The sequence below is a fragment of the Protopterus annectens genome, chromosome 8.part0, assembly GCF_019279795.1.
Source record: "Protopterus annectens isolate FY-2018-M chromosome 8.part0, PAN1.0, whole genome shotgun sequence".
In the NCBI taxonomy this organism is placed as follows: Eukaryota; Metazoa; Chordata; order Ceratodontiformes; family Protopteridae; genus Protopterus; species Protopterus annectens.
This window is the reverse complement of record NC_056741.1, coordinates 412,518,630-412,532,657: the sequence shown is the minus strand read 5'-3', so window position 1 is coordinate 412,532,657 and position 14,028 is coordinate 412,518,630. Positions and strand designations below refer to the sequence as shown.

Below are 14,028 nucleotides of genomic sequence, written 5' to 3'. Positions count from 1 at the left end.
ACATTTCTCTCTTCAATCCCTCCCTTCTGTAAACATGCCCTCCCTATTCCTTTATACTATCCGTGTCCCGTGCTCCCTTCTTGTACTACTAATTCCTCTTTATTTTGCAACTTCTTACACTTCCAAAACACCCCTATGCCTACCTCTACTCAAACTATCCCTTGCACTCACCTGCAACCATTTCTATCAACCCACTTCCACATCATATCACCCTCTCTTGTTCCTCCTAACTTACTGTACCTATTCCATCCCAAACTCTTCTCCACTACTACAAATACCTTCACTCTTAAACTACTACTAGCCCTAAACAGCTTCCAACTTAACAAACCCAAAAGGCTAAAAGTTATTCCCTATAATAACCTAGCCTTATCTGGAGATATCCATCCCAACCCTGGCCCTTGCCTCACAAATAACAACTCCTTCCCCCCATACCGTACTGCTTCTATTGCACACTCCCCTTCCCCCTCCCTCTTCTTATTCTGCTTCCTCTCTTAACACCCTTAAGTTCTTCACTATCAATGCCCAGAGCCTTAATAACAAAATACACCAAATACAAGCTTGGATTTTCCACAACCAACCTGACATCTTAGCCATCTCTGAAACCTGGCTAAAACCCCATATTGCTGACTCTGAAATCCTACCTCCTGGTTTCCAAATCCATAGAAGTGACCGTTTAAACAAAAAAGGTGGAGGCTCTGCACTAATCTACTCCAACCTTCTTTCAGTAATCCCTCTACAAATTCCAACTCCACAATTCGAAAATTCTAAACTAACAGCTAGTCTAAATAAACATAAAAATATCTGCATTATCTCCCTATATATCTCCCCAGGCGACAACATCTCTACCCTTGAAAATATTCTTCACTGGGCCTCAACTGAAATAGAATTCAAAACCTACATTCTAGGCGATGTTAATATTGATTGGAATAAAATTAACTTTCCTCCCCCTCCCTGTTCATTAACCTCTACAACTTCACCCAAGTAATCCACACAACCACTCGTCCTAACAAAAACCACCCCCCAGGATCCATCATCGACTGGATCCTAGTCTCCCATCCAAACAAAATAACTCTCTCTGGCACTATCCCAGACACCTTCAGTGACCATCTCCATGCTTTCATACATCGCTCAGCTAACTCCACCCAATATCACCACCATTATATCCACACTCGTAATCTCAGCAACTTCAACCCTACAAATTTCTCAAACACTTTTAAACATATTAACTGGCAAATCCTAAACACTCTTTCCCTTGACAATGCTGTTGAACCTTTTGACTATATCTTCCTAAAAACTCTCAACTCCCAAGCACTGCCAAGAAACAAATGAGTCAAGGCTAATTCTGCTCCTTGGCTACCCAAAGAAACAAAACAAATCATGCATCACAGGGACAAATCCTGGAAGCTATACCAGAAAAATAAGATGCCTTCTACCTTGCTTCAATACACCCAACTCCGCAACCAAGTAAAAAAAACTAATCACCTTGGACAAAAAAACTACTATAATAAACTTCAGTCCAACAATAACAAGAACCAAAAACTATTCTGGAAATCTATTAATTACCTACTCCATCCAGGGTCCAGGAATAATCCCTGCCCTGACCCTAGCATAACTGACTCAGAACTAAGCTCTCACTTCTGTTGAATCCATAGCTAATCTAACCAAATCTTTTCCAGACAATAATCCATCCAACTCTCTTTCCTCTTCTCCTAACAACCCTCATAACTGTCCTCTTTATTTCCAGCTCAAATCTGTCTCAACTACTTTCATAAAAAGACTCATATCCAAACTAAAGCCATGCTCAAATGCCCCCGACAACATACCCTCCTCCTTCCTCAAATCTGCTGCTGAAGGTATCGCTCTCCCTATAAGCATCCTAATTAACAGATCTTTAAGAGTCATATGTACCCAAACTTTGGCAATCTACCTTCATTCTACCTCTTCACAAAGGAGGCAAAAACACCAATATCTCCAACTTCCGCCCAACTGCCCTACTCTCGCCAATATCAAAAATTCTAGAAAAATGTGTCCACCACCAACTTATGCCTTTCTTAACTCAGAACCACCTCATAACACCCACCCAGCATGGTTTCCGCCCTAGCCACAGCACCATTACTGCCTTACTATTTTTATAACAGTAAATCGAGCCTGGGATTCTGGATTATTAGTACCCACAGTACTGCTAGATCTTTAAAAAGCTTTTGACACCATCTCCCACAAGCACCTTCTCTTTCATCTCTCCAACCTTCATCTCTCCCCTGACACCCTATCCCGGTTCTCCAGCTACCTATCAGACAGATCTCAAGCTGTCAGATGGAAGAACTCTACCTCCTCCTTCTTGCCAACACCCACCGGTGTTCCCCAGGAGTCCCTCCTCGGACCTATGCTTTTCAACATCTTCATAAATAACCTTCATACTGTCATCCCTGACACAACAGTTATCCAATATGCTGATGACTCTACCTTAGTCTGTGCCGCCTCTAACCTTCCTGAACTATTGACTAAAACCCAAATAGCTTTTTCCACTACTGAGAACTGGATGCACACAACCATCTCTCTCTCAACTCTAATAAATCTAAAATACTTCTTTTCCCTCCCTCCAGGGCTTTCTCTTTCGACAAAAATGCTTTCAAAGTCCTAAGCCAAAACAACACTGCTATAGAAGTGGTCTTTTCTGCAAAACTCCTTGGCATTACCATAGACGAACACCTTAAATTTGATATCCACATACAACAAAACATAAAGAAAACACACCAAAAGCTAGGTATGCTCTGTAGGAATAACCGCTTTCTCTCCAACTCCTCCAGGCATATTATAGCAACTACCTACCTCCTTCCTTCTTTACTATATGAAGCCCCTCTTCTAACTAACCTGTCTTCTTCCAACACCTCTAAACTCGAAATTTGCTATAATAAGATCTCTAAATTCGCAACTAAACCCAAAACCTCTACTCACCACTGCCTTACCCTACAATCTCTGAACTGGCTGGAACTCTCTAACCACCTAGAATATCTCCAACTAACCACCGCTCACAAACTAATATTCTATCCAGAGAAATGCCCAGCCTTAAACATCCTTCCGCCATACATCCCAATCAGATCTTTGAGATATGAACACCAAAATTGAATCTCTATCCACAAACCCAAACGTCCTGCAGGCCAACTCCTTCTCTCTTTCTCTCTAGGCAAAAAATGGAACTCTCTCCCTCCTTCACTTAGGACTACACCTAACTCTGAATCCTTCAAGACCAACTTTTCACATACCTGTCTACTAAACTTAAATGTTCCTGCTTTCACCCTACATAAATTCTAAGAAATTTCCCCTTTGATCTCTCCATACTCCTTGTTACATGCTTCCCTACAACTTTATTTTCTATTCTCCTAAAACAAACCTAAGCTAGCATCCTCAGATTAAGCAAGCTCTCTCTATTGACTCCAAGTATCTAAATATTGTAAATATCAAGTAACCTCAGATGCTTATTTTTCACACAGTTGAAACTTATTGCTCTGATTGTCTTCAATTGTGTTTATAATATACAATTTAAGCATTTGCTGTTCCTAACTGTACGAATTTATTATGTATTTTACCTTTGCATTATGTATCCTTTTTGTATTCGTGTTGCTTATGGAGCTTTTCTCCCCGGGCCTCCACTGAAAATGGGCACAATCTGGCCCAGTGGACTTCCCCGGTAATCAAACTGAAAATAAATAAATAAATAATAAATAAATAAAGTGGAAAACATCATTATTAGAATATCGGTGAATGCTGCCCATGGATGCCATAATACACACAATTAGCTCTCTACAGACTGCAGCAGCTGGTGCAGAGGGTTAAGGCTGTGAGCTGTAGCTCCTATGCTACAAGCCTTTATTCTCTCAACCCGTTTACCTTACTGTAGAACCTTAAGCAAATCACTTAAACAGACCTTAAAAGGGCTGGGTATCTAGGGTCTATATCATATGTTCCAACTTTTAAAAGTTCGAATGTCATATGGTCGACACCATATGATCGAACTTTTAAAAGTTTTAACGTTTCAATGGAGATTTCCTTACAGTGCGGAAGGGGAAGATTTCCCTTTTCTGCACTGTAGTGCGATCTCGGAGTTGGTATATTTAAAGAGGTGGGGTGTGGGGGGCACAGCTTGCACCCCTGCTTAAAACGTTCAGGTAGGTTTTTTCTGTAGTTTTTTTGGTTATATAACAGTGTAGTGCCTCACGGGCGGTACTGCGCAGCTTGGGGCGTGGCATACATGATTGACACAGAACATGCAACACAGAAGTAAAAAGACATTTTAATTTGGGAAGTTAAATCATTGTACATCAAAGGAAAAATAAAGTGAAAACATTTTGCAGGATGCGCAGTAGCAAATCCCACCCCGATAATTACTAATAATGTATAATAATTACTGTACAGAAACAACGCAAAACAGTTTGCAGCCCTCTACTTAAATATACCAACTCCGAGACGTCTCAACATTGTGTTAAAGTGGGTATTTGCTTTACCTTTTGTTTTGTATGAGCGGTATGCCCCATATCTTTTAAATAAATATTTACTGTAAACAAGGACGGTAAACAAAAAAACGTAAAACAGTCTTATACATGTTATTGGGGGACCTGCACCCCCGACTTATATATACCAACTCCGAGACCATATTCTGTTTTACAATACCGATGCAGGGCATGTTGACATGCTGAAAAGTTTTGTTGTTGAAACGGACTGTAAACAAGGACGGTAAACAAACAACGTAAAACAGTCTTATGCATGTTACTGCAGAGGGGGACGCCCCCCCTGCACCCCCCGACGGAATATATCACTGCAGTTATGGGCGGTCAGGGGCGGGATTTGCTACTGCGCATCCTGCGAGGCACTACACTGTTATATAACCGTTTTTTTTATTAGATTTTCTAACTTTTAAAAGTTCGATCATATGGTGCCGATTAGATTTTCGAACTTTTAAAAGTTCGATCATCTAATATAGACCCGTGTATCACAGTGGGCCTATCTGATTAACAAATGAGTGTTTTTATGATCACCTGTACTACCCTTTCCATCACCTCAGCAAGAACTGGGGCATTTCACCTTTCCCCAAGTTCTTAACCCTCCTCATTCATTCTAAATAATACTTGACTTTGTATAAGAAAAGAAAAAAAAGGTGCAAACTGCAAGTACTTGGGTAACATATAAACATCATATTAGCCAACACTATAAGAAAACCACACAGTTAAAAAACAATATTAACAACTTACTGACCAAGTTCCTGTAAACACTTTTAAACAGAACCAAACAAGCGTTTTAGCATTTTTACTCACACTTGACACTTGAAAGAATTTGCATGAAGTCCATCTCTCTGTAATATGCTGAACATTTTTCAACCTACTCCAGTTCGTGACACAGTTCTGGAAACAGCCAGCTACCTTAAAATAATGTCGTAATCGTGACATGGCAAAGCACCGAGAAATATTACTGCTCAGAACTTCTCAGACCTTGAATTGTCCTTATGCTTCCGAAAAAAATGTCTTGATCACTAGCAGAGGTTAATAACGGATTTGTTTTCTAAGTTGCAGGAGAGGAAAACAAGAAAGGGAGTTAGATATGATAACTTAAGTATTTAAGGCGGTGGTCTAATTCACTAATATTTTACTTAAAACTATTATGCATGCAATAATAGTAAATGAATGACTGAAGCTCACTTTAAAGGATACTGGCTGCAGAATTTCAGCAGTCGGGGTAGAACAATTATTAAACAAGATAATGGAACTCACATCTACAAAACTTGACTGCGTTGTTACAGTTACAGCCCTGCTTTTGCGCTGTACGATTTTTATACTACATTACCAATACTAAAAAATTGACCTTTACTTATTACAACGATGTTTTTCAATTCCTAGAATTACTGTTCAGTCACTTCCGGGACAACTGTATAAAGTAAAGAATGCGCGTGTTGGGCGATAGAGTTACAGGATACGCCCTCTACTTGGATATTTGGTATTAGGGGAGAAGTACAGAACCAATTGTTCTCTGGGCGCCAGTTGTTAAATGGAAGGACACATGATTCAACAGTTATAAAAAAAAGTACTAGACTGGAGAAATTCACTCTTAGCGTACTCTAGGAAAATGTAGATTAGCAAATCCAGTCTACACCCATGAATGACGTTTCGGTCATTGGTTTGTTGAGGATCCTTAATCCGTCCCTATGCGCAGTAGCAAGCCCCGCCCCAACCCCGCCTGACACCCTGTATCACGGCAACGTCGCTAAGCACTCCCATATAATCATTCATTCTGGCTGTTTGGCAGTGTGAATATTCATAACGTGTAGAAGCTGGCAATTCAGCTAAATAACTATTTTGGTACACATATGTGTTAAAGATGCATTCCAATATTTGCTTGTTACCAGAGTATCTCTCGACTGTCCAGATTTTTGCCTCATATTTTTGGTGTGTTCCTCCTAAAATCTGTACTTTTCTGGCAAATAGCTGAGGATTGAAATCATTAAACAATGACAAACATTTGAGTTTAATACTCCAAATCCTTCATAAAATGCATACTAATGCAAAACCTATTATTCTAGCAACCTTCTAAGTCTGTAAGAGCAATATTTAAAACCTGAACCTATTTTTCCCCTTTCATTTTAGGTTTTGTCCAGATTTGTTTGTTCTAAGAGGTTGGGAGGTATGCCAGAGATAGGCAGACGTTCTCTCTCACACACATTTTTTTTTTTTTTTGCCTTAATTAACTTGGCAATCTAATCTTTGTGCCTGTTTACTAAGTCAGTCCTATTTTGCTATATATGAACAATTGGGACAGTGATCGTTCATACCTCTCAACCTGGAAACATCAGAAATCTGGACAAGGCCCATGAAAAATAGGTACAAATCTGTACGCTGATTAACATAAAATTTGCATACATGATTACACAACCCCACCCACTCCAGCAGAATTATGGGATACCAAGTTTCAAATGCAAACTGAAGAACAGAACCAAAATATAACACCAGAGTCCCTCTGCGGCCATTCCAATGCCCCATTACCTGGCTTTGCATCAAATGTCAGTAATGGGTAAACTGAAATTAAAATCAACAGAAGTCAGAATGCACAGATACAGCTCCACAGAATTAAGTTAGTTATTGACTGCAGATATTATGGCTTTGCCTCTCAATCTGTTGCAGCAAGAAATCTAGACAAATCCACAAATAATACAGGGGTCTAAGCAAAGGCTCAGAAATACAGTGACACTTAAATACTGTTCTTTCAAACAGACTGTGCTGTGGACAGAACAACACATTTTCCATAGCATAGCATGACTTTTCTGAAGGATGAAGTCTGAAAATCAAATGCAACGTCTGCTGCCTGCCATTATTTTCTGACTGCAGTTCATTCCTCAAAGATCTGCCACTGATTTTCCTGAAAACTACAATTTTATGAGAAACTGACTCATAGCAAAAAGTCAAAAGCTTAATTTCTTTCTGTAGTTTCAAATATGCACAAGCACCAAAATTAAACATTTCCCCCAGACCCCCACTAATCCCTTCAGCAGTATGTTTGCAAGTATGCACAAGCACCAAAATTAAACATTTCCCCCAGACCCCCACTAATCCCTTCAGCAGTATGTTTGCAAGTATGCACAAGCACCAAAATGAAACATTTCCCCCAGGGATCCATCCACTCAGTAGTTTCAAGTATGCACAAGCACCAAAATGAAACATTTCCCCTAGGGATCCATCCACTCAGTAGTTTCAAGTATGCACAAGCACCAAAATGAAACATTTCCCCCAGGGATCCATCCACTCAGTAGTTTCAAGTATGCACAAGCACCAAAATGAAACATTTCCCCCAGGGATCCATCCACTCAGTAGTTTCAAGTATGCACAAACACCAAAATGAAACATTTCCCCCATGGATCTGGAGGTGAAAATGAAAATGGAACAGAAAATGGCAGAGATGGAGGTTTTACAATCTTGCCCTGATTATTGGTAAGCAGTCCTAATAAAAGAGAATTTGCTGTCAACTGCAGGGCAAATTCACAGCTCAAAAGGTTTTTACACAGTATTGATGCAGAACTACTGGCAAACACAATGAATATATGAAAACCAGTCGGTTATTATGACCGATTAGCTTCCTCTCACTGAGCTGGGGCCCTGACAATTCTAATTTTACACTTAGCAAAGCGGCAGTATGCTAACATTATATTTCCATTAATTCTGCTGTTACCCACTGTGCACCACATCTTTTTCATAACCTAGGGGAGCAAAAAAGGGATTTAAGGACCAATTTTTTTTTCCTTAGGGGAAAGCCTTTTTCACTTCATTTGTTTCATGAATATTTGAAATTACTTATAATGTAGTACAATGCTCAAAACCACAGGATATGAGAACTGTACCAAGTCTGCAGCATTCATCATGGTTAGTATATTAATAGACACAAGGAGGTACAGAAAATATGCAACTCTGGTACACATTCCAAAGAGGTTCTTTCAAATAAAATTACCAATCTAGGGAAGAGGAAACTCAGCACGACTGTCCTATGTATGAAACATCACTTTCAGCACAGAAAATACCCGACAAACCTTTTTTTTTGTGGCAGAGCGCCTCTCATCTCTTTAAGAAAACCTTTGTTTTTATTTTTTGTGGCAGAGCTCAGAATATAATTACAATCAGTTCATAAAGATGGTCTCAAAATTAGACAAAACACACACACATGCACTTAAAATAACCCGATCGTATAGACATGTAAATAACCCGATCATACACAGTCACACACTTAAAATAACCAGATCGTGCAGTCACACACTTAAAATTAACCAATCGTACACAATTAAAATAACCTGATCATCCACACACTTAAACTGAAATGGCCAGCCCAGCACACAAGTTCAACAGATAAAATAAACTGCATTCAGCTCATATCAGCTGAAATGCCCCACAGAGATTAACATGCACTCGTACCATAACTGAAATGGCCCCCCATGTCCAACAGTAGCAAGTAAACTGTTGTGAAACGGCTCAGAGTAGATTAACATGCTGCAGCAGATAAAACGTGTATGCATAACATAACAGAAACGGCCAAAGTCTAACAGTACGGTAGCAAATAAACTGACTGAAGCACTGAACTAAAACTGCATTCAGCTCAAGTCAACTGAAACAGCCCACAGAGATTAATGCAGTTACAATAGCATACAAAACTTATACACACAACATAACTGAAATGGGCCAAGTCCAACAGTAGCAAGTAAACGGGCGCAGCAGTAAGTTGCCTGTGATTCACCTGCAGTGATCTTTAAAGAAGGTGAAACAAGTGCTTGAAATCGACCAGTTTGATCACTGTGCATAACATATATTAGTCGGCTCGGCTGCTCTGAAGCTGTCAAGAAGGAAAAATGGCTGGTAACCTTACCATGAGTAGTTCTCCATTCCCCGGCCCGGCTGCCATTCTGTTCCTTTCCTCATGTTGTTGGGCTCGGTGCTGCCATTAATCCCTTCCTCATGTCATGTTGCTGCTGTCCGGTCCGTCACCATGGGCTCGCTGCTGCCATTGATACTGGTGGACTCAGGACTCCTGTTCCCCATGCTGCTGCAATAATTCCTTCTCGCCGTTAAATTAACTGCCGGAAATGACGATGTGAACAACCAGCCAGCCGGAACTGATGATGCGAGCTCCTTGAGCTCAATTCCGACTGGCTGGTAGCCTGCTGCTGACGCCATTGCACGTGATGACGCCAGCTCCGACAGCGAAAATTTTGAAAAGCTAAGAAAATGAATGAAGGGGTGCCACTCGGGAATCGTGGCACCCCTTCATTTGGACCCCAAAACTCGGGAAAAACCGAGTAATTCGGAACGGTTGGGAGGTCTGTGATCGTCTTTTTCCGGGAGGGATTAGCCTTTGGGAGCTCAATGAAGAACCAGACACCATTTTGATTGATCTTGCTACTCCCCAGGCTGTCCCAGCATGCTAAATATGAAACAGAGGCAGAAACTAATCCCACTTGGGCCTGTATGTCCATCAGTTTGCAGTCTTCAATCATGTCATTTTATACAAATGTAGCCAGCACTGTGCTTGGGGGTAGTTATTGTGTCATGTTTTTCTGTTGATAGTTTTATAAAATCTAGGGTTTGAGTTGTATGGTAACACTATCAAATTAACATTGGCAGGATTAACCTCATTAAAGTAGCCTGTTTTTTGTGACCTTGAAATTTTAGTAGTTAAATTTCAAGAATGTTTTATGAGAGGGAAATTAATATTGATTCTGAATTGTTATGACTTAAGTGAGATTGTAATACTGTAAGTAAATTTTGATCGCTTTGTAAAAGCGGAAAGTCTTCTTTAGAACTTTTTTAATGCATTTATTGTTTCAGGTTAGAGACAAATGTTTTCAAGACATGATATACTGAAGCAGTAGTAAGAGGTGTTCAGAGAAATGCATACCCAATTTTATAGATGCCATCTACGGAAAAGGCATCTTGATGATTGGAGTGGCAGACCTGCAGTTTGCAGACAGAATTACACATTTGTCGGTCCATGATTACTATGCCACAGAGGGACATGCAGAGCTGTGAGTGGAAATTCTGTGTCCATTCACACCAGCAGAGCACTTCTTCTTCTTCTTTCGGCAGCTCCCGTTAGGGGTCGCCACAGCGGATCAACTGTTTCCATTTCTTCCTGTCCTCTGCATCTTGCTCTGTCACACCAACCACCTTCATGTCCTCTCTCACCACATCCAGAAATCTTATCTTAGGCCTTCCTCTTTTAATGTTACCTGGTAGCTTCATCCTTAGCATTTTTTCCCAATATACTCAGCATCCCTCCTCAACACATGTCCAAATCAACATAATCTTGCCTCTCTGGCTTTGTCTCCAAACCTTCCAACGTGGGCTGACCCTCTAATATACTTATTCCTAATCAAGTCCATCCTCGTCATACCCAGTGCAAATCTTAACATCTTCAACTCTGCCACTTCAAGCTCTGATTCCTGCCTTTTTGTCAATGCTACTGTCTCCAACCCATATAACATAGCTGGTCTCACTACCCTCTTGTAGACCTTCCCTTTCACTCTTACTCTTACTGGTACTTGTCTGTCACAAATCACTCCTGACACTCTTCTCCACCCACTCCATTCTGCCTGTATTCTCTTCTTCACCTCTCTTCAACACTCACCATTACTCTGAACTATTGACCCCAAGTATTTAAACTCATCCACCTTCGCCACCTCTACTCCTTGCATCCTCAACATTCCTCTATCCTCCCTCTCATTCACACACATATATTCTGTCTTAGTCCTGCTGACCTTCATTCTTCTTCTCTCTAGAGCATATCTCCACCTCACCAGGGTCTCCTCCACCAGTTCTCTACTCTCACTACAGATCACAATGTCATCTGCAAATATCATAGCCCACAGGGATTACTGTCTAATCTCGTCTGTCAACCTGTCCATCACCATTGCAAATAAGAAAGGGCTCAGAGCTGATCCTTGATGTAATCCCACCTCCACCTTAAATGCATCTGTCATTCCCACCGTAGACCTCACCGCTGTCACACTACCCTCGTACATATCCTGTACCAATCTTACATACTTCTCTGACACTCCCGACTTCCTCATACAATGCCACAACTCCTCTCTAGGCACCCTGTCATATGCTTTATCTAAGTCCACAAAGACACAATGCAACTCCTTCTGACCTTCTCTGTGCTTCTCCATTAACACTCTCAGAGCAAACATCGCATCTGTAGTGCTCTTTCCTGGCATGATACCATACTGCTGATTACTAATCATCACCTCCCTTCTTAACCTAGCTTCCACTACTCTTTCCCATAACTTCATGCTGTGACTGATCAATTGAATCCCTCTGTAGTTACTACAGCTCTGCACATCACCCTTATTCTTAAAAATTGGTACCAAAACACTTTTTCTCCATTCCTCAGGCATCCTCTCACTTTCCAAGATTTCATTAAACAATCTAGTTAAAAACTCCACTGCCATTTCACCTAAACACCTCCATGCTTCCACGGGTATGTCATCTGGACCAACAGCCTTTCCATTCTTCATCCTGTTCATAGCTATCCTTACTTCCTCCTTGCTAATCCACTGCACTTCATGATTCACTATCCACACATCATCCAACCTTCTCTCCCTCTCATTCTCTTCATTCATCAGCCCCTCAAAGTACTCTTTCCATCTGCTGAACACACTCTCCTCACTTGTGAGAACGTTTCCCTCATTATCCTTTATCACCCTTACCTGCTGCACATCTTTACTAGCTCGGTCCCTCTGTCTAGTCAATCGGTACAGGTCCATTTCTCCCTCCTTAGTGTCCAACCTTTCATACAACTCTTCATACACCTTATCCTTAGCCTTCACCACCTCTCTCTTTGCCATGCACCTACCAGCAGAGCACTGCACTCCTCCTTCACTATTTAGTGCTGAATTAGGTGGGGGTGCAGTTAGGTAGCAACCAGAAGAAAGGACATAGTGTAAACAGGAGCACGGTACCACAGTCTGAGCAGCCAGGAGTATGACAGTGCTGATGCTGCCATATACATGACGGCATGCTGAGACAAGACTGCACAGCATCACCGCCTGTGTGTCCAGTGGTGTAAGAGCCCTGTTATTGCTGGGACTTTGACAGTATGTATTGTAGGGACCTAAAGAGGGAATACTCTGTGTACCCTGCAAGAGTGAGGAACTTGCTGTTATCATTACTTGGCTGTACAAGTGAGAGGGATGAAAGGGGAAGGACATTGCCTTTGCTGACATACCATTCATGCATATTCATGTCCTTTTTTTCTGGTTTCCTGTACTGCACTGCACAATGCCAAGGTGTGCATATTATGGACCATGAAAGCTGAACTAGTGTGTTGCCAATAAATGCCAAGTTCAATAAATAGTTGACTTGCATTGGCTTCATTATGCATTCCTACATACATATCCCCATCTGCATTTTGATGATTTCCTGCTGAGTGTCTTGCTACAGTATAGCTCTCTATAATGCAGTCCACACTTGTTTGTCAGAGTAGCTATTTTGTTGCCACACTTTGTCAGCAATGTTTCAATTTTACAGGTGTAGTTCGGTAATTTGTTTGCTTTGCTTTGCAGTGTGTGTGTGTGTGTGTGTGTGTGTGTGTGTGTGTGTGTGTGTGTGTGTGCACGTATGTGTGAAAGGAGAATCCATTTTCCTATCGGTAAACTCAGCTTTTTTTCATCACCCAACTCAGTAAACCCAAATCATTGAAACATCTGTATATTGTAGAAGCAATACAGTGAAACATGAAAAACAATTATTAAAACATTTTTTCTTGCAGGGGCAAATCCCTCTGTGCCCATTACTCCCTATGCTACCTTCAGGATTGTACATCCAAGGCAGTACATTCATGGAGAGATGGGAACAGTTGGTCTTTATGTAACAGATCTCTCATTAATGAACTTTGTTTTACTGGTCTGAATACTACTGTTCTATGTAAACTACTCACGAAGCAATTTATGCATGATGTCAGCATTCCGTGTCAATCATGTCACATTACCATATTGCATCACTGACCTCTGCCTTGTCAATCACACAGGCCACGCCCATTCATGCACAAAACTGTCGGGGGGGGGGGTAATGATCCTCAACAAAACCCGGCCATTTATTAAATATTCATTAACTAAGTGATTTCACTGTCCACATACTTCTCAACTGTTCAGATTTTTGCTTCAAAATGTTGGTCTGTTCCTTATAAAATTTGTGGTTTTCTGGGGTGACCTGAGAAATGAAATCACTAAATAATGATATGCATTTGAGTTTTAGGCTTCATGTCCTTAGAAAATGCATTTAAACAAAAAATCTGTTATTTTAGCTACTGTATAAGTTTATAAGAGCAATATTTAAAATCTGTCCCTATTTTTGGGCCTTTGTCCCCCATTATGTCAGCCTTTGTCCAGATTTATTGGGCTAAGCAGTTGAGAGGTATGGCTGTCCAATATCACAAAATGCACATTTAACATAGCAACTACAAAATGCAACTAACTAACAAAGCATGATGGTAAAGACAAAATATACC

The 14,028-nt window shown here is 40.8% G+C and overlaps 1 protein-coding gene across 4 annotated transcripts in view; it reads right to left on the bottom strand.

Annotated features, from left to right (window-relative positions):
- The window catches only part of LOC122808841 (acyl-coenzyme A thioesterase THEM4-like), a 399,123-nt gene extending 392,953 nt beyond the window's left edge, over nucleotides 1-6,170 (bottom strand). Inside the window, exons 1-2 of one of the 4 annotated variants that reach the window (XM_044079928.1) lie at nucleotides 5,691-6,170; nucleotides 5,310-5,553 (exon numbers count right to left, since the gene is read on the bottom strand). In XM_044079928.1, the coding sequence (XP_043935863.1) occupies nucleotides 5,310-5,441 (132 nt within the window). In that variant the 5' untranslated portion in view covers nucleotides 5,442-5,553; nucleotides 5,691-6,170. The remainder of the gene's footprint in view (nucleotides 1-5,309; nucleotides 5,554-5,690) is intronic. The other 3 variants (XM_044079929.1, XM_044079930.1, XM_044079931.1) reach the window with 3 other exon arrangements.
- Between the last annotated feature and the right edge of the window lie 7,858 nt (nucleotides 6,171-14,028).